At 39.1% G+C, this 22,401-nt stretch overlaps 1 protein-coding gene across 1 annotated transcript; it reads left to right on the top strand.

Moving 5' to 3' along the window:
• Nucleotides 1–816: 816 nt before the first annotated feature.
• On the top strand, nt 817–19,890 carry LOC110457128. Its single transcript, XM_021508238.1, has 6 exons — nt 817–1,720; nt 2,651–2,856; nt 7,783–8,712; nt 14,053–14,158; nt 18,224–18,420; nt 18,659–19,890. The coding sequence occupies exons 1-6, from the start codon at nt 1,089–1,091 to the stop codon at nt 19,234–19,236; spliced, it is 2,649 nt and encodes an 882-aa protein (XP_021363913.1). The 5' UTR covers nt 817–1,088; the 3' UTR covers nt 19,237–19,890.
• Nucleotides 19,891–22,401: the final 2,511 nt, after the last annotated feature.

Consider the following 22,401-nt stretch of genomic DNA (forward strand, 5'->3'; position numbering starts at 1 on the left):
GGGGGGGGGGGGTGATATCACCCGGGCTGATATCAACTTGTGAAAATTGTATACGTATTACACATACAAAAAGGGTGTAATTATTAGTAAACATATGATAGACGGGTTGATATCACCGTTGGTCGTCAGTGATACCGTCCTTAAGCTTCTCACATGCCTTGGATTTTCCCATACAAACAAAAAGTTACCAATTAGCATTACATTTCATCAGCAATATGAATATACATTTTTATCAAAATGGGAATTTCTAGATCGATTTATATTAAAATCTATTATTCCTACTGCGTCGCAGCTGTGAGTTAACTTCAATATTATTATTGTAATAGTTGATTAGTTCAGCTGGAAGCCTGCCAAATTACAGCCTGTATATCTATACTTTGCACATTATAATTATGAAAATGTAATTATTGTATGTCAATTAAATCGATAAACTGTTTGAACTAGTATTTGATTTATTTATGATAAAAGTCTTAAAAGTTAATATTAACCGTCACGGGGAGTTGGAATTTCATGTGATAAACCACGGAATTAGATTGGATTATCTAAGTCCGTGGATAAACTGAGTATCTTGTATACTGTACATGTACAATAAGTATCAATTTAGTATCTTGATTACTTTATGTAATGAAAGACAAATTAAACAATATTGGTTTTCACTCCTGTAGTAACTTAGACCTGACCGGCTACAATTCAATAAAACATCTCGACAACCGCTCTTATTCTTATAAAATACAAAACGGAAATTCATACTTTTTCTCATTTCAAATCATATTTTATTGCATTTAAAAACAATTTGATGCATTTATTCAGCGCCTTAATTAAAGCCTTTTCCAGAAAAACGGAAATACACACTTGAGGTATGGCTTTTTGAATGTCTCTGAGGTATAAGACTCCTAGTAAAACGGTTAATCATAGGCCTACTGGCTGCTGGTACGTTTCATTGGCTATGAGAAGAGAATGGGGAATCCCCTTGCGCATCTATTAATATTTCCATGGTATGAAATGTGTCACATACAATTTCCGTTAGGCTGTAAAGACCCGGTTGGTAGAGGTTACACATGCTGAATTTTACCTGACAACCAATCGATATGTACAGCTTTCGTCATAACAACAGAGGAAGGGATGTCCCAGATACTGGTCTGCAGAGAACATCCTACAAGTTCATGTCCGATGAAGTGGAACCAGAAATTCGCTGTGAGACAGCGGGAAAATTGCGCGGTTCGGTGATCTCTCATAGAGTAAACAATGACGTAGCCACTGACCATAACGGAACATCAGACGTTGGCGATTCAACCGCGCTGAATATGGAGAAAGCCGGGGATGACCCCCTTGACGTCAGTGATGCAACGCTCCTACCTAGGGATCAGTATGACCTCGCTGACCTGACCCGTCAAAATAACGGCAGTTGTCAATCGTCGGTCAAAACCTGGCCGCCTGTTTACACCAGACTGGACCTCGCGTTCTCGATCACATCCCTTGTCATGTTTGCAGTGGACCTCGGGACGGACGTCGCGCTAGTGGTGAAGTATCACGTGACTGACCAGTACCTTCTGAGGAATTTGACCCTGGGCTTCATCTTGGTCCCATCATTAGCGTCAGGTTGTGGGTCCGTCGTGTGGAGCTACATAGACTACAGGAACCATGTGCGTCATAACAGGAGCAAGTGGCCCATGGTCGTCCGATGTTTGTTTACGTTTTTCCAACTAGGCAGAGTGTACAGGTGGGTACCAGAATATTACATAATCACTTAATAAGTCCAAATCATGACTTTTAATCTCCTATAACTTATGTATTGATGTCACCAGAGACGTATAATACATTATAGGTCTCTGATGTCACAAAGGAGACAGTCAGGTATTTCAGACTCAATGTCACATTCACCTTCGTGACAAAATCTTCAAAAAGGTGGTCACTATATGGTAGAACATGTCTCTATAATGACCCTACCCCTAATGCCAAGGTCACAGCAAGGAGGTCAAAGGTCAGTAATATCTCTTCATAAATAGTTCCTGGTGGAGCCGTTGATTTTAAACCTCTGACCGTTATGCAGACCTGCTAACCTTTGAATCTCCCAATGGGGGTCATGACCCCCATTGGGAAATTCTGTGGAGGGTGATAACGCGCGAACGAAAATTTGTGTGGAAATTTAGTAATTTCGCGGGGTCTCGGCTTTACAACGTATTATGTTTTGTCTTCTGGCAAGATCAATGACTTTTTTGAAATTTTTATGTCTGATGAAATTTCGTTACTTATATATTGCTAGATAGTGTGTTGTGTGCCAGGTTACATTAAGGTAGATTTATGGTCATGTAACAAGCACCTTAGCTTCTGGCTTTGGGCTAAATGGAAAATTCTCTTTAGCTCCATCCCCTATGCCGAAGAGCATTACTCACTTTTCTGCTACACTTTTATCTTTTTCGAAAATCAGTCGGGGAACAGCTTTGGAATCCCCTGTTCCTTTTGATTTCATTCATTATAATTAATTATCACTGATAATATCTTTTATGTTGTTTGTTGAGGATGTGCTTTAACTTGCATTTTATATTTGTAAAAACTATTTCAAGAAATGGGTATTGTCACATCTAATATTTTCTGTACTGATTCTCTAACACACAATGTTGGGCCTCAAACTTTTTTTTTTTTAATTAAGGATGGTGGAGTTTATCTACCACATTACCCGCACATGGAAGGAACAAGATCCTGAGAAGGTAAAAGACATTTCTCTCAAAGCCATTGAGCAGAAGAGGGATGCGGCCATCTTGGGGCTGGTGGATGGTTTCCTGGAGTCGACCTTACAATTATTGCTGCAGCTTTACCTTACCGTCCGTGCCTACGTGCCTCTGGATGAACTTAGAGGTAACTATCATTTTTACTAGGTAACTATTATTTGATCCTGTATAATAACTCTCGGTTAACTACCATGTGTTGCCATGACATCTACACTCATGTGACCCTGGATGAACTCTGAGGTCACTACCATGTTTTACCTTGATATCTACACTCACGTGACCCTGGATGAACTCTAAGGTGACTACCATGTTTTACCTTGACATCTACACTCACATGACCCTGGATGAACTCTAAGGTAACTACCATGTGTAACCTTGACATCTACACTAACATGACCCTGGATGAACCCTGAGGTAACTACCATGTGTTACCTTGACATCTACACTCACATGACCCTGGATGAACTCTAAGGTAACTGCCATGTTTTACCATACCATCCATACTTATATGACCCTGGATGAACTCTGAGGTAACTACCATGTTTTACCATGAGAACTACACTCATGTGACCTTGATGAACTCTAAGGTAACTACCATGTGTTACCTTGACATCTACACTCACATGACCCTGGATGAACTCTAAGGTTACTACCATGTGTTACCATGACATCTACACTAAAATGACCCTGGATGTACTCTAAGGTAACTACCATGTTTTATCATATCATCCATACTTACATGACCCTGGATGAACTCTGAGGTAACTACCATGTTTTACCATGACATATACACTAACATGACCCTGGATGAACTCTAAGGTAACTACCATGTGTTACCATGCCATCTACACTCACATGCCCCTGGATGAACTCTAAGGTAACTACCATGTGTTACCATGCCATCTACACTCACATGCCCCTGGATGAACTCTAAGGTAACTACCATGTGTTACCATGCCATCTACACTCACATGCCCCTGGATGAACTCTAAGGTAACTACCATGTGTTACCATGACATCTACACTCACACGACACTGGATGAACTCTAAGGTAACTACCATGTGTAACCTTGACATCTACACTCACCTGACCCTGGATGAACTCTAAGGTAACTACCATGTTTTACCATGACATCCACACTCACGTGATCCTGGATGAACTCTAAGGTAACTACCATGTGTTACCATGACATCTACACTCACATGACCCTGGATTAACTCTAAGGTAACTACCATGTGTTACCATGACATCTACACTCACATGACCCCGGATGAACTCTGAGGTAACTACCATTTTTTACCATATCATCCATACTTACATGACCCTGGATGAACTCTAAGGTAAATACCATGTTTTACCATATCATCCATACCTACATGACCCTGAATGAACTCTGAGGTAACTACCATGTTTTACCATATCATCCATACTTACATGACCCTGGATGAACTGTGAGGTAACTACCATGTTTTACCATATCATCCATACTAACATGACCCTCAATGAACTCTGAGGTAACTACCATGTTTTACCATATCATCCATACACCTTGACATCTACACTCACATGACCCTGGATGGACTCTGAGGTAACCACCATGTTTTACCTTATCATACATACTTACATGACCCTAGATGGACTCTGAGGTAACTACCATATTTTACCATATCATCCATACTAACATGACCCTCAATGAACTCTGAGGTAACTACCAAATTTTTCCTTATCATCCATACTTCCATGCACCTGGATGAACTGTGAGGTAACTACCATGTTTTACCATATCATCCATACTTACATGACCCTAGATGGACTCTGAGGTAACTACCATGTTTTACCATATCATCCATACCTACATGACCCTGGATGAACTCTGAGGTAACTACCATGTTTTACCATATCATCCATACCTACATGACCCTGGATGAACTCTGAGGTAACTACCATTTGTTACCACAGAATTAGATTATAAGTCCGTGGTGTTACCCTGACATCCATACTTACATGACCCTGGATGAACTTTAAATTGTATTGTCTTTGTTCACCTGTCAGAAGGGCGAATGAGGTAATGTCATGATCCAGCTTATGTTGTCTCTCATTTATCCATCATGTGTTTATTGAATTTTTACACTTCTTAATGACTTAGAGGCCTAGGGTGGTAATAATTAGCCAGTAGAATGCTTGAATAAAGGGCTATCAAGTCTGTTAAAAGAAATTAAAAGAACTTACCTTTACCCAGTTTCAAGGTCACAGAGGTCAAATCTTTCAACAACTTCAGCTAAATATTAAATAACTGAGGGAGGCCAGGGGTGATGATGTTCAGCAGAAAGCATTCTGAAAACCAGAGGTCCCGGGTTAAATGATTAAGGCATGCATAAAAAAGAAAGTCTATTATTTCATAAATTTGGTACTGTGTAGAGCATTGTTGTTACCACTGGAAATATTTGAGACAAGCTCCTTCCGACGGGATGAGTATGTCGCCCTGTTAAAGTAATAGCCACTTCCTACCAACTCCACTCAGGAGAATTTCCTTTACCGTGGCAAGCTCATTTGGTAGAACCTCTGCCTGGTAAATCAGAGGTCTGATGTTTGAACCCTAGCAGAGGTGTCGAGAAAGAATAGTGACCTCTCTTACACAACTATGTTAACATCCTTAAATGTCTTAATCTGAATAACAGAGGGGTATTAGGGTGGGCATATTTAGCCAGAGGGGTGTGATCCAGTTTTGGGGGGGGATGTTATATGTATATGGTTTGCAGTGTCCCCTGAAGTTTTGCAGAAAAAAAAGAAAGAAAAAAAGAGTTGTCTCCCTTGAAATATATATATCACAAGACAATTGTAATTCTGTAATCAAAATTGTCTGATGAACTTTATTATGCATCTAAGGTGAAGCAGAACTTAACAAAATATAAAATCAGTTCTTGTCAACTTTGTTTGCCGCTCAGACTTTATTGATAGTACTAGTTAAGGTAATAGGAATGTGTCACGATTTCTCAGTAGAATTTCTTAAAATTTTGTAGTTATATTGCTCTGAAATTACGAAAATTTTCTGCCACAAAAAAATATAGGTTGTCATAATTTCAAGGAATTTAAATGGAAATTTATGTTAAAAGGAGCGACTTTTGAAAAAAAATTGAAAGACACAATTCTTTGCAAAATAATGTCAATAAAAATGATACTGCCATAGATTAGTATTGCATTAATGTATATCAATTTAATAAATGCTGAAATTATGTCAAATAAATTATCTATAAATGATTAAAAATTGACATTTTATAATAAAACCATATGCACATAGTACATTGTAATTGCAGGTAAGAGTTATCTTTCTTGAAAAACTTCACAGTAGTGAAATAGGTAGCCGGTTTCCTGAAGTACAGAAAAATGGATACATGTGGCTCATTGATAAAAAAACCTGTATTAATGCCTGCATTGCTTTGAAATACGTTAATACTGAGAGAAAACACTGTTCTGTCAATAATAAACATACAATATTCATCAGTTTAATATTCAACATTAGAATATGCGGAAATTGTGATACTGTCTCCCTAAATTGGATTTCCAACTAGAGATGTACTTCCTACTTCCGTTTATCAATACACTCCTATGACCTTAAGCTCGTTTATTCTCAGTATACGTGTATCACATATCAATATATACAATCAATATACATGTATATACAATATATAACGATACGCACTGGAACATCTTATATCATTACGACAATAAAAATGATCAACATTTAAAACTATTTGCTTTTCTTTTATTCAACTAGATTAATTTTTAATCCTGTACACGAAGGACACTGATAAAATGTGAGGCCAGTATCCAAAACACTGTCTGAATATGCTTCACCTATGATTATTTTATGATTATACGACAATTTTCATGCAACCTTGAAATGTAAAAAGCCGCAATTCTGACTCCAGTGCGTAAGTCTGTGACATCATGTACTTGTCCTAGGCGCGACGTCACAATTGAAACAATTGAAACTTACAACCAATCACAGGGCTGATAGTTCATATTACATGGGTTAATACGCAAACAAATATGATATGGGTATATTCACAGGATAACACAGTACATTATGTGATAAAACTATTTATACAATGGTTAGCAATGGGAAAAATTCACCCTGGGTGAGAATATTGAAAGATTTGAAACCCCTACCCTTTAACCATATATGCATTGCTGGGCATGAAAGGATGAATACACATATACTACTAGGCTTGACTTAAGGGTCCACCCCTGCTCTACTGACTCTGCCCCTAGGCTTGACTTAAGGGTCCACCCCTGCTCTACTGACTCTGCCCCTAGACTTGACTTAAGGGTCCACCCCTGCTCTACTGACTCTGCCCCTAGACTTGACTTAAGGGTCCACCCCTGCTCTACTGACTCTGCCCCTAGGCTTGACTTAAGGGTCCACCCCTGCTCTACTGACTCTGCTCCTTGGTTAACACATGGAAACTGTTGAAATCCCCATCCAATATGAATATTTTGATAACTTAGTAATTGAAATTAGGAAATGATCGAGATCCATAGCATAAATACCATTTCTGTTGTGTTTTTTTTAGTGGAACAAAGAAGTTATCATAATTGACTCCATGGTCTGTTTTTGACACCTTGGACTTCGCTCCTTGGTCGTAATGGCAATGAATTTGTATATAACACCTTGGACTTCGTACCTTGGTCATAATGGCAATAATTTTGTATATAACACCTTGGACTTCGTACCTTGGTCATAATGGCAATAATTTTGTGTCTAACCATGTAGCAATATATGCGATAAGGGAGCATAAAGAGACGGAAGTAGCAACCCTGTGGGTCAAGAACTGCACACAGACGATCCTTCCACAAAATAAATTCAACCTTGTGACTTTACTTACAAATAGTTCAGGCCAACATTGTGTCACCATATATTTGCTTGTTGGTCATGAAGAGAACTTTAAATAAATATTTAGGCGAGTGATTAGGACCTTCTTGGTCTCGTGTTAGAAACTTCTTTATTTTTTATTTTTGAATGCACTGTTAATATCTCTATTATCTTTTCAGTGTTGGCACTGCTGACATCATGGTTCTCAACAGCTCTGACGGTGACGTCATATTACCGTACCGTGAGGCGGGCTATGAATGACAGATACAATGTCCGGTATGGTCCCTCTGCACTGTATATGGCCTATCGACTGTTCGAGCTCGGACCAAGGCTTCTGTTGCTGGGTCTGTGTGTTGCCTACTTCCTGAATATTCTGTTAGGAGCTGTTGCTTTGCATGTGATTGTCATGTTCCTCATGCACCTGTACATCAACCCCCGTCTCACTGGCGTATGCAATGGGCAGATCTGTCGCACTGTTTTTCTGCTGTTGATCAGCTTCATCAGTGTGTTTTGTTTTATAAACCTGAAGGACAGAAAGACACTGTGGATAATGGTATTTTATTATGCAGTGTTCTATGTGGAAAACTTTGCAATAATGGGTGTGTTGGTGGGCCTTACTCAGGCGGGGATTATCTTCTACTCCCCCTGGTATTTTACAGCTTACTCTGTCATCCCTGGGTTCGTCCTTCATATGTTGTGTCTCTCGCTGTACTACAAGTTCTGTCACCCTCAGAAAACACGCTGCAAGAATCAGTCTCCACTATACAAAACAAGTACAGAGCTGATACAGAAAAATGCAACTCCTTTCCGACAGGGATCTCTTGGGAACCTTTCCTCTCCGCATGAAAAAGAGGAAGAAGATCCTCTTTACAGGGAATCTCATAATGAAGAACTGATTCATCAGCTACTACAAAGTAAAGAGGCATCTGCTTTGTACATATCTAGAAGCAACTCTGTGGATCAAGAACTACGCACAGACGATCCTTCCACAGACAAAAATCAACCTTGTGACTTTTCTCCATGTAATACTCAAGATAATTCATCATCATCAGTGTTACAAAGAAACCATGTTTCTGGGAAAGAGAATGGCCTCTCAGAACAAAGACTCTAGGAGATGTCCTCTACACAACATAGATTTGAAGAGACGTCCTCAACACAAGAAATGTGCCAAGATATTTCTTGCTCACAGGAAATGCTCAGAGAGTAGGCGAACACACATGAGATTATTTGGTTTTTTGAATTGATCTTATTGTTCCTGAAATGAAAAATCACGAACTGTTCCAACAATTATGTGCATGGTTGGACAACAGACTTCCTGAACAGATCTTTACAACTTTTAACAGTCCTTACAGGAGACAAGATGTACTAGTCCTTACAATGTACTGATAATGTGTTCCACTTTGTATTACCTCGAGATGTGTATAAATGGGATAAACCTAAGATGACTTATATTGGGATGTGTATAACTGTGTATTACATTAGGATATGTACAAATTTCTATATGGAACGGTGTGTGAAAGTGTAACTGGTGTTGAAGTCAGATTTTGTACAGGGACGTACTCACTAACGCGTGTCGCAATAGATGAATGACAGGCCGTCCTAGGGTTATCTTAACTTAGGATTGTTTTTACTTGTGAAAGGATGCATCATATTTTTGTGAGATAAGAAATGTGAGATGTCTATATTTGTTGATATCTTGTTTACATAGGCATTTAACTGAACATTTTGTTGAAAACTGTCTCGGTAGATCAATATATATATTTTTGTGCTTTATATTTGCATTTACAAAGATGATATTATAATTTCATGTTTTTCATGAAAAAATAAACATACTTGAAATAATGTTATTTTGGTTTTGTTTGCACTTGTGGGTTGTGGAGGTGTGGTAGTTGAGTGCCTTTACTAGTTCAAAGTGAAATTAAAAAAAAATACCCAGCAAAAGCCGATACGGAAAGACACCCGTCAAAACGTCTATTAAATTTAGGAAGATAGTGTAACAACCAAGGAATAAGAAAGGGAATTACTGCCTTACCAGAAACTAGCTTTTCCACCAATGCAGTATGACGCGCTCGCTAGTCCAGTCGAATATGGTCAGTGGCTGGATGTATGCTTGCCTGCATTTGGTCGCAGCGGTGAGATCCTTTAGCTAGGGAACCACTTAGGTCAGTTCCTGATTGCTAGAGAAAGTGCATTTGTACACCGGGAGACCAACAGGATTGCCTTAACCAATACAGCCAATTCGTATAGATCTTAGCCAATTTCCGAATGGTAAATCTTTGCAACCACCTCTTTGAATCCCGGAATTCTACTCCGCGTACGTGACAAGAGCCGTTTCCCATAAGATAATCGTGTAGTACAATTGATTTAACAATATACAATATTGTTCGAACCAAGTCCAATATTCTTAAGGGGTAACACCTATTTATACTGATGAATCTTTACTGTGTTGCTATTTTATTTTAATCTACGTCACCGTTAGTCGTGCTTCAGCTGTTTGCCATCTACCTAATTTTGAGAATCCACGAGTTCTGTATAATCCATCGTTGATCCGTGTACATTTTGCCATTTACGTGTAATTATAGTCTGTGTTGTATGCTGTGCACTAATAATCAGTCTTTATGAGTTCACCCATTTTGGTGAGGGTGAAAACAGCGAAATTTAAACTGCCGTGAAAATTTCCCAGTATACAGTATCCTGACTGGTACATTTTGAAAAACTGCTGCCTTTTCTACCTCCAGCTAGATCAACTGCATTTCAATGTATGTCACTCTGTCCTGACAAAACGATGAAGGGAGAGACGGACTGATTTCAATGTATGTCACTCTGTCCTGACAAAACGATGAAGGGAGAGACGGAGTGATTTCAATGTATGTCACTCTGTCCTGACAAAATGATGAAGGGAGAGACTGACTGATTTCAATGTATGTCACTCTGTCCTGACAAAACGATGAAGGGAGAGACGGACTGATTTCAATGTATGTCACTCTGTCCTGACAAAACGATGAAGGGAGAGACGGAGTGATTTCAATGTATGTCACTCTGTCCTGACAAAATGATGAAGGGAGAGACTGACTGATTTCAATGTATGTCACTCTGTCCTGACAAAACGATGAAGGGAGAGACTGACTGATTTTAATGTATGTCACTCTGTCCTGACAAACCGATGAAGGGAAAGACTGACAACAGTAAAAGAAAAAATGTGTAATTGGCCTCAACCCTGAACATTTTGGTCAAGTCTACGACTTTTTTCACATACGCATATTAGCATCCTGGATTTCAGGGGTAGTTGCAAAGATTTAACGTTCGGTGATTGGCTACTATTTGACTGTATGAGGGGATACTGCCTTACTGGCTAGCTAGCTTTCCCAATGATGCAGTAAAGCCAATGGACACGAGGTACAGTAATGTCTAGCGTAGTCAGTGGTGTGAGGGTTGCACCCGCACGTTAAACTTTGTGACAGTGGGGTCCTGGGCCACCGTGTAAGGCTAGTTGGTACACAGGGAGGACCCATGGTATTCCCCAGTCAAGATCTCGTACGGGAAAAGTGGAACAGCTAATGAATAAGAGGGGGAAGTGTGTTTGTTTGGCGTTCAACATTCTTGCAACAACCATTGCATATGCGGACGGAGAGTGGGACATCCTGCTAGTTTTCCATGGATGCAGTTCAACCCTGTGATGCGATCACTACTTCAGCAACGTCGAGCGTGGTCAGTGGCTGGACAGGTGCCCTTCCGCACGTTAGAGTAGGATTCTCACCAAACGGTCGAATATATCGTGTACACTGAAATGGTACTTGACACGTTTATCAAATAATTCTGTAGTATATAGTGACATTTTTGCCATTCTTTTATGTCTAAGAATTTGGTAGAAAGTGTCATAATTGTCACACTATATCATAAATGATCGCTATATGCTTTTGAGTTTTGTAAAATAAAATGTTGCTAGAGCGATGACCAAAACAAAAATTCATAAGAAGTAACGATAACCTTTTCATTGACACACTGAAACACGAAAATGCTCGAGATTTTCCCATACCTGTCCAATATATGACGTTTGATGAAGAATTTGTCAGGAATGAAGTCACTGGAGCGGCGACATCAAAAAGTAACGGCGACTTTGGTCTTCGCACCCTCGAACTCGTTCTAGGTAATTATATAGTTGTCAACTATTTAAAATTTAACTGAGCGCATGGAAGGAACACATAGTCAAATTTAGCCTCGCATGCTACAGAGCGAGAGGTACAGACCAGGAGTGTGTACCAGTTACACCAGTAGATGCATCAATAGTAGTGTAACAGGATAGAGAATAGAGTGCTTCCACCGGGGATCGAACCCGCGACCTCCAGGTTCCTAGTCGGACCCTCTACCACTGAGCTAAATTCCCTCTAGCACGAAGCCGACCTTAATCCTATGTACAATTGAACCCTGACACACTACTTCCCCCTTTTTAAATGTGTTCGTCCTCGAACACCACAACACAGGTTCTAACTTCCTGTCACTACAGGAAGGGCCACGGACACCATTTGTAACAGGAAAGAGAATAGTGTGCTTCCACCGGGGATCGAACCCGCGATCTACAGGTTCCTAGTCGGACGCTCTACCACTGAGCTAAAGGGAAATTGCCTCTAGCTCGAAGCTAGAAGGCGACCTTAATCCTATGTACAATTGAACCCTGGCACAGTAGTCATAGACTAATGGTATGACGTTGACAACAGTGAGTTAGAAATCCATGCGATAATGAAGACAAACAATCTGTTAATGGTAACAATGCCATTGATTCCTTAAAACACAAACTTGTTTGAGGTGTTTTCATGCTTGACCATGATATGAAGTTTGAGTGAGATCCTTACAGATATTAGGGCGATGGTAACATATTTTGAACTAACGACGATGACCGTGACTTTGGCACTCTGAAACACGAACTCGTGTGAAAGTTATTCTCATACTTGACCAACATATGATGTTTTATCCGTATCATTTCCAAACAAAAAGTTGCTAGAGCGATGACAAAATCTTACGCGTTATTCCCTTCAACACTACTTCGCAAGGAGGTAATGATCTGTTGTTCCCAGAAGTTGTACAGTAACATAACAGCAAAGGCAGCTTTCCCATTTTTCTCATTTTGTACAACATTTCGGTTCACTTACGGCACAGTGACTGTATCGGCATATGAACGTTTTAATGGTATCTTCCTTGCTTTGTATTTGGATTTAAATGTGGTTGACTGCTGATGGTGTATCAATCTCGAATTTCCTCTGTCATAACTTACTTTAAAAACACTAGTTTGATAATAAATTATTTGTTGTAGCCAAAGAATCCTAACCTTTCACCTTTAGTTGTATTTCTGTACAAAACACGTTAGACATTGATTTTAATTCTTTGACATTTAGTCACATATAGTCCTAAATAGAGGAAATGGTAGGGTGGCGCCGTGGATAGTGCCCTCGCCTTTTACCAAGACTGCCGGAGTTCGTTCCCTGATCGAACGTGAAAAGGCATGGGTTCACCTGCGCGACCACGTTTTCTCTGGTTTTCCTCTCCGCATGCTAACATGCGGGCCAACAAGAATTGTAAATATTTGCCGATATAACTTGTTTCATAGTTTTTGTCAAATGAAATAAGTTTGTTTTAAAGACAAAATGGCCTATGATGCAGGTAGGATATTTTCTTTGTTTGGCTCTCTGCATCGATTTGACTTATTTAGATAGTTGATTCTTCACAACGTATTTCTTTTTTTCTTTCTTTTCAGATTTGTTTTCAATACTGTATAGTATTACATATTTGTTTACATGCTCATTTGATTCAGTCAAACATCTTTAATACCAAAACAAAATGTATGTATATTAATTGTCAAGCTTGGTATGTAACATCAGTAATAGGAGGCAACCTTTTGGTATTTGATATGCATGGTATACGAGACTCTGAACCGACTCTGATGCATTGGTAGTCTGTGATGCCTTGTTTGTTTATACTGGGACAGAGCTCCAGACTGTACAGATATATATGTAGTCAGTCCTTAATCTTATAACCGACAACACATTTAAATAACCGACAACTTATTTAAGGAACAGATAACTGATATGTGAAAACACAAGCACAGGTCAGGAACACACACACACGGGACGGTCAACATTACATTTTACACGCTTACAGGGTTATTTTTGTTTGTGCAAGATACACTACGACATGCATTTACCTGGGTATACATATGTAACATGCCGATTAGTACACAGAAATACTCATTCGTTCGTGACCTTTTGCACCTTATACACGTTTAACTACAATATATACACCGTCACGCCGTGATAGTCACGATGGATAAACTCACAGTATATAGGTACTGTACGTGTGTGTACGTGTGACAATACCGAAAGATATTGATACCGCATCAGTATTTTAGCTGGTCACCTGTATCTACCTTTGTACAATGAGCTATCGTTTTTAACATTTGCCGGTTTGGTGTAAAGTGTACTATACCCTACACTACCAGAGTATTAACCGTGGTGTCGTCTACACTACCAGGGTATTATTTACAGGAGAGCTCTCACGACTACGGTAAGTGATTTAAATACTACATTTATCTTAGACTTTCTATAAGTACTTTTCGACCAAGTACTTAGAATAGGTAGAGTTGTCTACCTTAAACCATCGATATGATTTTTATAAACATATACATATACCGTACGTAACTGTAAGTAATATATCCTATATCTTTCAACTGTCGTTCTTCACATGCACCCTAGCTTATAATGTTACGCATAGACGACGATTACGAAATATGTATTTAAAGGGGAAAACAATGATCAACTACGGGTTCCATATGTAGGGTTATCACGTTTTGCTCAATATGAAATCGTCTTCGTTCGGAACGACGAAAGTTTAGCCTTTATATCACATAAAATACATTATGTATTTTTCAAAGAACAAGTGTCATTGATTATATACATATTCCCTTCAGAATGTCAATCTTCGACTGTTCTGTGATTGGTTTGCGCTATTTATGGGTCTAACTCTGTATTACATTGTTTCAAACTAGTATTCATTAATGTGTTGAAGGATATTATATTGGTCGACAGGTTCATAGAACACAACCAGTGAAACGTTTGTATGCGACGCTCATTGTCTTCTTGTACAATTTATATCACCTATAGTGCATATCGTGCTCTATTCACCAAAGCGTCGAACTTAGTCTTTTTACTGGTATGCTACATGGACCTGCATGCAATACATGTATATATTTACCCACGCGAATAAAATGTTGTTATTTCGAAAACTGTTACAGGAAACTTGTCAACAAGATGTGTGCTGACCAGGTAGACGGTGCTATAATGTCAAGACACAAACTTGCAGGAAAGGATAAGCCAGTACGCAACGAAACCGCTGATATCACTGACTCGGACCCGTCAGTTACAGACCAATTAGACGAATTCGACTCCTTTGTTAGACCGAGCTGCAATGATGTGACAAACAGCCAGACCGGATGTGACGACACAAACGAATTCAAACAATGCTTATGCTGCAATATCTGGGGACTTCCAGTTTTAAGACATGTTCCTGAGACGGATCACGATCGTGCGTTTGATTTGCTGGTAGCTGTAGTTTCGCTCGGTCTCTGTCTCGGTGAGGTAGGATCGGAAGTGAAGTTACTCTTGGAGTACTATATGTCGGGTGAACACCTGAGTTTTGGTCTCACCCTGGGCTTTATGCTTACCACTACTGTTATTGTTGGCATTTTCACGCTGTTGTGGACTTTAATAGATATAAAGCAACAAAATGGACATGCAGAGGAAAATTCGGACGGGAGACAACAGTCTGTCGGGACAATCGATACTGCGTATTTTGAAACAGGACACGACTTCAACAATATCTCAAGAATGAAACTACGTTCCAAGAAATTNATATGTAGGGTTATCACGTTTTGCTCAATATGAAATCGTCTTCGTTCGGAACGACGAAAGTTTAGCCTTTATATCACATAAAATACATTATGTATTTTTCAAAGAACAAGTGTCATTGATTATATACATATTCCCTTCAGAATGTCAATCTTCGACTGTTCTGTGATTGGTTTGCGCTATTTATGGGTCTAACTCTGTATTACATTGTTTCAAACTAGTATTCATTAATGTGTTGAAGGATATTATATTGGTCGACAGGTTCATAGAACACAACCAGTGAAACGTTTGTATGCGACGCTCATTGTCTTCTTGTACAATTTATATCACCTATAGTGCATATCGTGCTCTATTCACCAAAGCGTCGAACTTAGTCTTTTTACTGGTATGCTACATGGACCTGCATGCAATACATGTATATATTTACCCACGCGAATAAAATGTTGTTATTTCGAAAACTGTTACAGGAAACTTGTCAACAAGATGTGTGCTGACCAGGTAGACGGTGCTATAATGTCAAGACACAAACTTGCAGGAAAGGATAAGCCAGTACGCAACGAAACCGCTGATATCACTGACTCGGACCCGTCAGTTACAGACCAATTAGACGAATTCGACTCCTTTGTTAGACCGAGCTGCAATGATGCGACAAACAGCCAGACCGGATGTGACGACACAAACGAATTCAAACAATGCTTATGCTGCAATATCTGGGGATTTCCAGTTTTAAGACATGTTCCTGAGACGGATCACGATCGTGCGTTTGATTTGCTGGTAGCTGTAGTTTCGCTCGGTCTCTGTCTCGGTGAGGTAGGATCGGAAGTGAAGTTACTCTTGGAGTACTATATGTCGGGTGAACACCTGAGTTTTGGTCTCACCCTGGGCTTTATGCTTACCACTACTGTTATTGTTGGCATTTTCACGCTGTTGTGGACTTTAATAGATATAAAGCAACAAAATGGACATGCAGAGGAAAATTCGGACGGGAGACAACAGTCTGTCGGGACAATCGATACTGCGTATTTTGAAACAGGACACGACTTCAACAATATCTCAAGAATGAAACTACGTTCCAAGAAATTACTTATAGCGTGTAGAATTATTGCTTCGTTTCTCCAGTTTGGCCGCGCCTTCCGGTAAGTCGTGTGTTCTCGGAAACTGCCGTGTTGGATTGCTTACGATACCTCTCTAATCACGATATATAATACTATACAACATTTGATATAGCGCCCTATCTAGCTAACATAAGCCACTCTGAATCGATTTACAGTACATAGATATACAGTTTATATAATTAGCATATACATTAATAAATACAAATTGTTTTGAAGAATTCTCGCAGGAGCTGCCTTGTCATGCGCTAACTTNGGTTGCTAAATAGACCTGTATGCAATATTTATTTACCCACCTGAATAAAATGTTGTTCTTTTGAAAACTGTTGCAGGAAACTTGTCAACAAGATGTGTGCTGACCAGGTAGACGGTGCTATAATGTCAAGACACAAACTTGCAGGAAAGGATAAACCAGTACGCAACGAAACCGCTGATATCACTGACTTGGACCCGTCAGTTACAGACCAATTAGACGAATTCGACTCCTTTGTTAGACCGAGCTGCAATGATGCGACAAACAGCCAGACCGGATGTGACGACACAAACGAATCCAAACAATGCTTATGCTGCAATATCTGGGGACTTCCAGTTTTAAGACATGTTCCTGAGACGGATCACGATCGTGCGTTTGATTTGCTGGTAGCTGTAGTTTCGCTCGGTCTCTGTCTCGGTGAGGTAGGATTGGAAGTGAAGTTACTCTTGGAGTACTATATGTCGGGTGAACACCTGAGTTTTGGTCTCACCCTAGGCTTTATGCTTATCACTACTGTTATTGTTGGCATTTTCACGCTGTTGTGGACTTTGATAGATATAAAGCAACACAATGGACATGCAGAGGAAAATTCGGACGAGCGACATCAGTCCGTTGGGGCAATCGATACTGCGTATTTTGAAACAGGACACGACTTCAACAATATCTCAAGAATGAAACTACGTTCCAAGAAATCACTTATAGCGTGTAGAATTATTGCTTCGTTTCTCCAGTTTGGCCGCGCCTTCCGGTAAGTCGGAAACTGCCGTGTTGGATTGCTTACGATACCTCTCTAATCACGATATATAATACTATACAACATTTGATATAGCGCCCTATCTAGCTTACATAAGCCACTCTGAATCGATTTACAGTACATAGATATACAGTTTATATAATTAACATATACATTAATAAATACAAATTGTTTTGAAGAATTCTCGCAGGAGCTGCCTTGTCATGCGCTAACTACTAGTCCTATGCCTCCTGGCAAATACCTCCTTATGTGCGTATGCCTGCTTGTGTGCTGGAGATGTAATGTGTTCTGTTTGTAGTGGGACCCTGCTTTCAACGGCATCATTTATAGTGCCACCTCACTTGAATGCTACAGCACAGATACCGCAACATCCTACCCGGACCAATTTATGCTCCACATGGGTTGTTGGAGTTGTGTGGGCAGGAGAAAAACACTTTCTCTGAATATCCATGCGTATGACGACTTCGGGGATCGAACACCGGCCGCCGCCTGTGTGGAAGGTCGGAGTGTTAAGCACTAGACCAGTCCGCCCATATATATGCAATTCTAATATCAGTAATTATATGAAAATATGTAAAGGGCTACCTATACTATCTTTAATTTCAGCCTAGCGGAGTACATTTACAACATGTACCAGGGATGGAAAAGTAAGAGAAAAGATGAGAAACGAATAGAAAAAGCGGAAGTGGAATTACGGGATGCCGCAATTTTGGGCCTGTTGGAGGGATACATGGAAACTGCCCCAAAGTTCCAGTTACAATTGTATCAGTGGTTTACAACTGATTTCAAAACTAGGACAAGAGGTTTGTACTTGGAATAATTACGAGAAATACAAAGCAAGTTTCTAGATACAGGAAGCCAATTAAAGTAAATAATATTTTCTTTGTCATATGACAATCGCGGAGGTAAGCTGTTGACAACAATTTCTTGAAAAAATTATCAAATCCCGAATGCTTAGCTTCTAATTTCATTAGTAAAGTACATGTTTATCAGGAAAATGCTCTTTGTTACTCATGTTTTCGTCATTATTTCTATTTTCAGATTTGTTTTTGTTGATCTCCTTGGCATCTATATCGATCTCGGTGACCTCTTGCTACATGACGCACCGGAAGTTAAAGCAGGGGCGGAAGTCAGTGACATTTTTGGCATGGGTGTTGTACCTAGCGATGCGACTGTGTGAACTTGGGCCCCGTCTTGTCTTATTAGTGTTGTGTTTTAGGTTCGTTGGCTTGAGTACGACGCTGATAGGTGTCTTTTTCCATTTCGTGCTCATGTTCGTGCTCAATGCATATCACGTGAAGCCGGAGAACAATCAGATGTGTGACCAACGCTGTTCGCGCTTCTTCTACATCTTCCTGAGCTACGTGGAGATCTACAGCTTCATCAACATGAATCAGGAAGAATCCAAACATACGTCACTAATCTATTACGTCATATTTTACTTGGAGAATGCTGTGATGGTGTCATTAGTGTTAGGTCTGACGTATAGCGGAATCATGCCGTGTATGACTTGGTGTATGTTCTCGTATTCAGCTATCCCAGGTTTTGTGTTACACCTACTCTTCCTGTGTCTGTACTATTCCTGTCTCCACTCGTCACGCAACAGATTAGACCACTGATCGTCTAACATATAACAGCTGTATTAAAGGAGAGAAACAAAGATTGTGTACATTCAGTTCCATGCCAAAACCCTTTTACATTGGTGTGTTCGATGATTTCATAGCAACATACTATTCGAAGTCTGTAGCTAACCTACAAACGCATTCTTCGAAAGTATTTAACACACACACGACACTGTTATACCATTGTTCAGAACTCATTTCTTACTTGTGAAACCTTTACCTCAGATTACAACTGTATCTAATTCGCGACCTCCGACAATGAAGAATAAATATACTGCCCCCATAGCAACACTTCAGACTTTTTTTTTATCTTTTCTACTTTCTCTTTCCTTTCTCCTCTCTTCCCCTTGGTGTCTTAACGATCCCTTAACGATGTGTATTTCACAAAAAATATAAAAGTACTTTTAAGTACTAATTAATTTCACGTAAAAAGAGTAAAATGTGTATAATATGTGTCATGTCACTGCTCAAAAGTGTGACAGTGACTGACGAGGTTCAGGCCAACCTTGGGGACTGAGAAATACACCAGCAAAGACTACTAGCAGAATAACCGCGTAAACAGTATTGTATCAGACACTTGTTATTAGACTTTTGACAATGAATATTGACGATTTTAATCACGTCCTATGTTAAACAACGATATAAATATTATGTTAATGTTTTGTCAATCCCTTTCCGGATCAAAGAAGATGCGTTCTTGGCGAGTATATAAACGTGTTGCTTTATTTATTGATTATATATCATCGTAAGTAGTACAACAATAGTTCATGTTAACCTTAAAAAAACAGCAACAAGGGAAAAATACCGAAGTATCGACAAAATCGAATATCGAACTAATAATCGTTATAACTAGGGCAAAACATTCACAAAAGTAAGGCTGAATAGAAATTCTTGATAAACTACCAGGAGATTAAAACAAAGTGTTCAGAAAGGCAAATCGTCCTTTGTTTGATTGATGACGATATTAATCTAAGACATATCCAAGTAATGTCACCTCATAACTGGGGTAGTGACAACGGAACATCTTTGGAAACTCTGTGTTATAATTTTGCCACAGACCTTTGTCTATGTAAAAGCTATAATGAGTTAGTATTCTACCTGCTTATAAAACATAAGATTCTCTACTCAAGTTCCTATTCCAAACACTGAGATTTCCAGGATGAATGCGTTCTACATGCTGACTTCACGTTTCGTAACCAGGGTCTTCTATCAGAGCGTTAGTCGCAATCCTGACCTGATTGTTAAACTGTGAGATTTGAATAACTATTATGATATAATTAAAGATATGTTGAGTGGATCTGAGATAGATTATGGTTCAAATTTCATCTAGATTTGACAGCAGTCATTAGGACTGGTGACATATAAATATTATGTGGTGAGTTTATTTAATCCTCAGTGGCGTCTGTGTTTCCAATTGGTTATTCGCTGATCAAGTCCAGATTATGTTTTGTAAATGATACCTGATACGTGTGTATTTGAACTGATCATAATTGTCACAGTAATATATTGCAAAACTTAATGTAAACAGCGATCAGAAGTAGGATTTACACGTTTCATTGTCAACTACGCTTTAATGTTAGTTTATTTTGTATGGTATGGCTGGTGAATCTTCATGGAGTTTGTGGGATACTTTATTATGGGTTCCACATGTGGCGCAGGGAACATTTAAATCACTTAGCCACAAAGTGTTTTTGTGGTTCGACTATCTGTGGAATGTCCTATTTTTTATCTCGCCGCCACGAAGTAGCGGAAGCGAGACTAAGGTGTTACTTTTCCGACGGCGTCAACGTTAAGTGTTTTGCGTTTAACTTGGTTTCACTGAAAGTATAACTAATAGACCAACCAAACTTGGACCAAAGATGCATCTTAGTTAGAACATCTGAACCCATGCATCAAATGCTGAATGCGGCCTACCTTACATGGTCCATTGACTTTTCAGCATCTCCATCAACATTAAGTTTTGAAGTTTTTGCGTTGAAGTTAGTTTCACTGAAAGTATAAGTACTAGACCAAGCAAACTGGGACCAACGATGCATCTTAGATAGTACATCTCATTTCATGCATCAAATACTGAATGCGGCCTTCCTTTCATGGACCATTGACTTTTCAGCATCTCCATCAACATTAAGTTTTTGCGTTTAAGTTAGTTTCTCTGATATGTGCATTGATGGTCAAAGCGGGACACAGGCAAGACATATCAATCTGAATGACTTGTTTATGTTGGTGTCGACGTTCTTGTTGGGATTGTGTATGATCGCTTTTGTTTATCTCGCTTTTATACAAACTTTCTTTTGAAAAACATTTGGTGTCGTTTTTGTATGCTATGTTCTATTTCAATTTTGTGTAAACATTTCGGCCGATATTCTTTGTTGTCAATGTCATATAGCATTATTCTTCAGACACCTGTATTGCCGTTATTGTATATTACTTTTTATCATATTTTTGGCGGACATTTCTTGGAAGATTGTGTGTTGTCGTCGTTATATATATTTTTTACTATTTTACTTTCATACACTTCCTTGTCAATGTTGTGTGCTGTCGTTTTCGCTGTGTGGCATATAAGAGAAATAACATACTTACGTCGAAAATGTGATCGGTATTTATTTAATTTATTTATTAAATTTTTCTCGACCTTTCTGGCTACTATGTAACATTGACTGGAAGTTTACGAACGGGTGACTGATAACAATTATATGTTTATACTGTGGTTTCTCAGTAACGTTTACAGAGGATAAAAACTTAATGATCATGACGTAATTGGAATGTTATGCCACATATTGGCATGTCTGACTTGTTCAACACTAAAATAAAAATTGTTTGTGATTTATTTTCTTTGATCACACTGATGATAAATTTGACATGCCTGTTGTAGTAGTTGCTTTGGTGGCATTCCTGAACGACTGTGATATCCATACAAAACGATGGATGGGCTCTATGTTTTGAGGGATCAGGTCATCTCCACAAATCTTGTTTTGTCTTCTTTTATTATTTCATTTTGAATTTTGTCTAGCTAAAGCTAAATTACTGATAACAAAACAAATCAATTTTCAGCTATTTAAATATATATAAAGAAACACAATAACATTTGTAATTATGTCTTCAGGCTGAGCCAGGTTAGACATAGGTCAGGAATATTAGCTCGGGATACACTATGAAAAGCAT

The sequence above is a fragment of the Mizuhopecten yessoensis genome, unplaced genomic scaffold, assembly GCF_002113885.1.
Source record: "Mizuhopecten yessoensis strain PY_sf001 unplaced genomic scaffold, ASM211388v2 scaffold9025, whole genome shotgun sequence".
Taxonomy (NCBI): domain Eukaryota; kingdom Metazoa; phylum Mollusca; class Bivalvia; order Pectinida; family Pectinidae; genus Mizuhopecten; species Mizuhopecten yessoensis.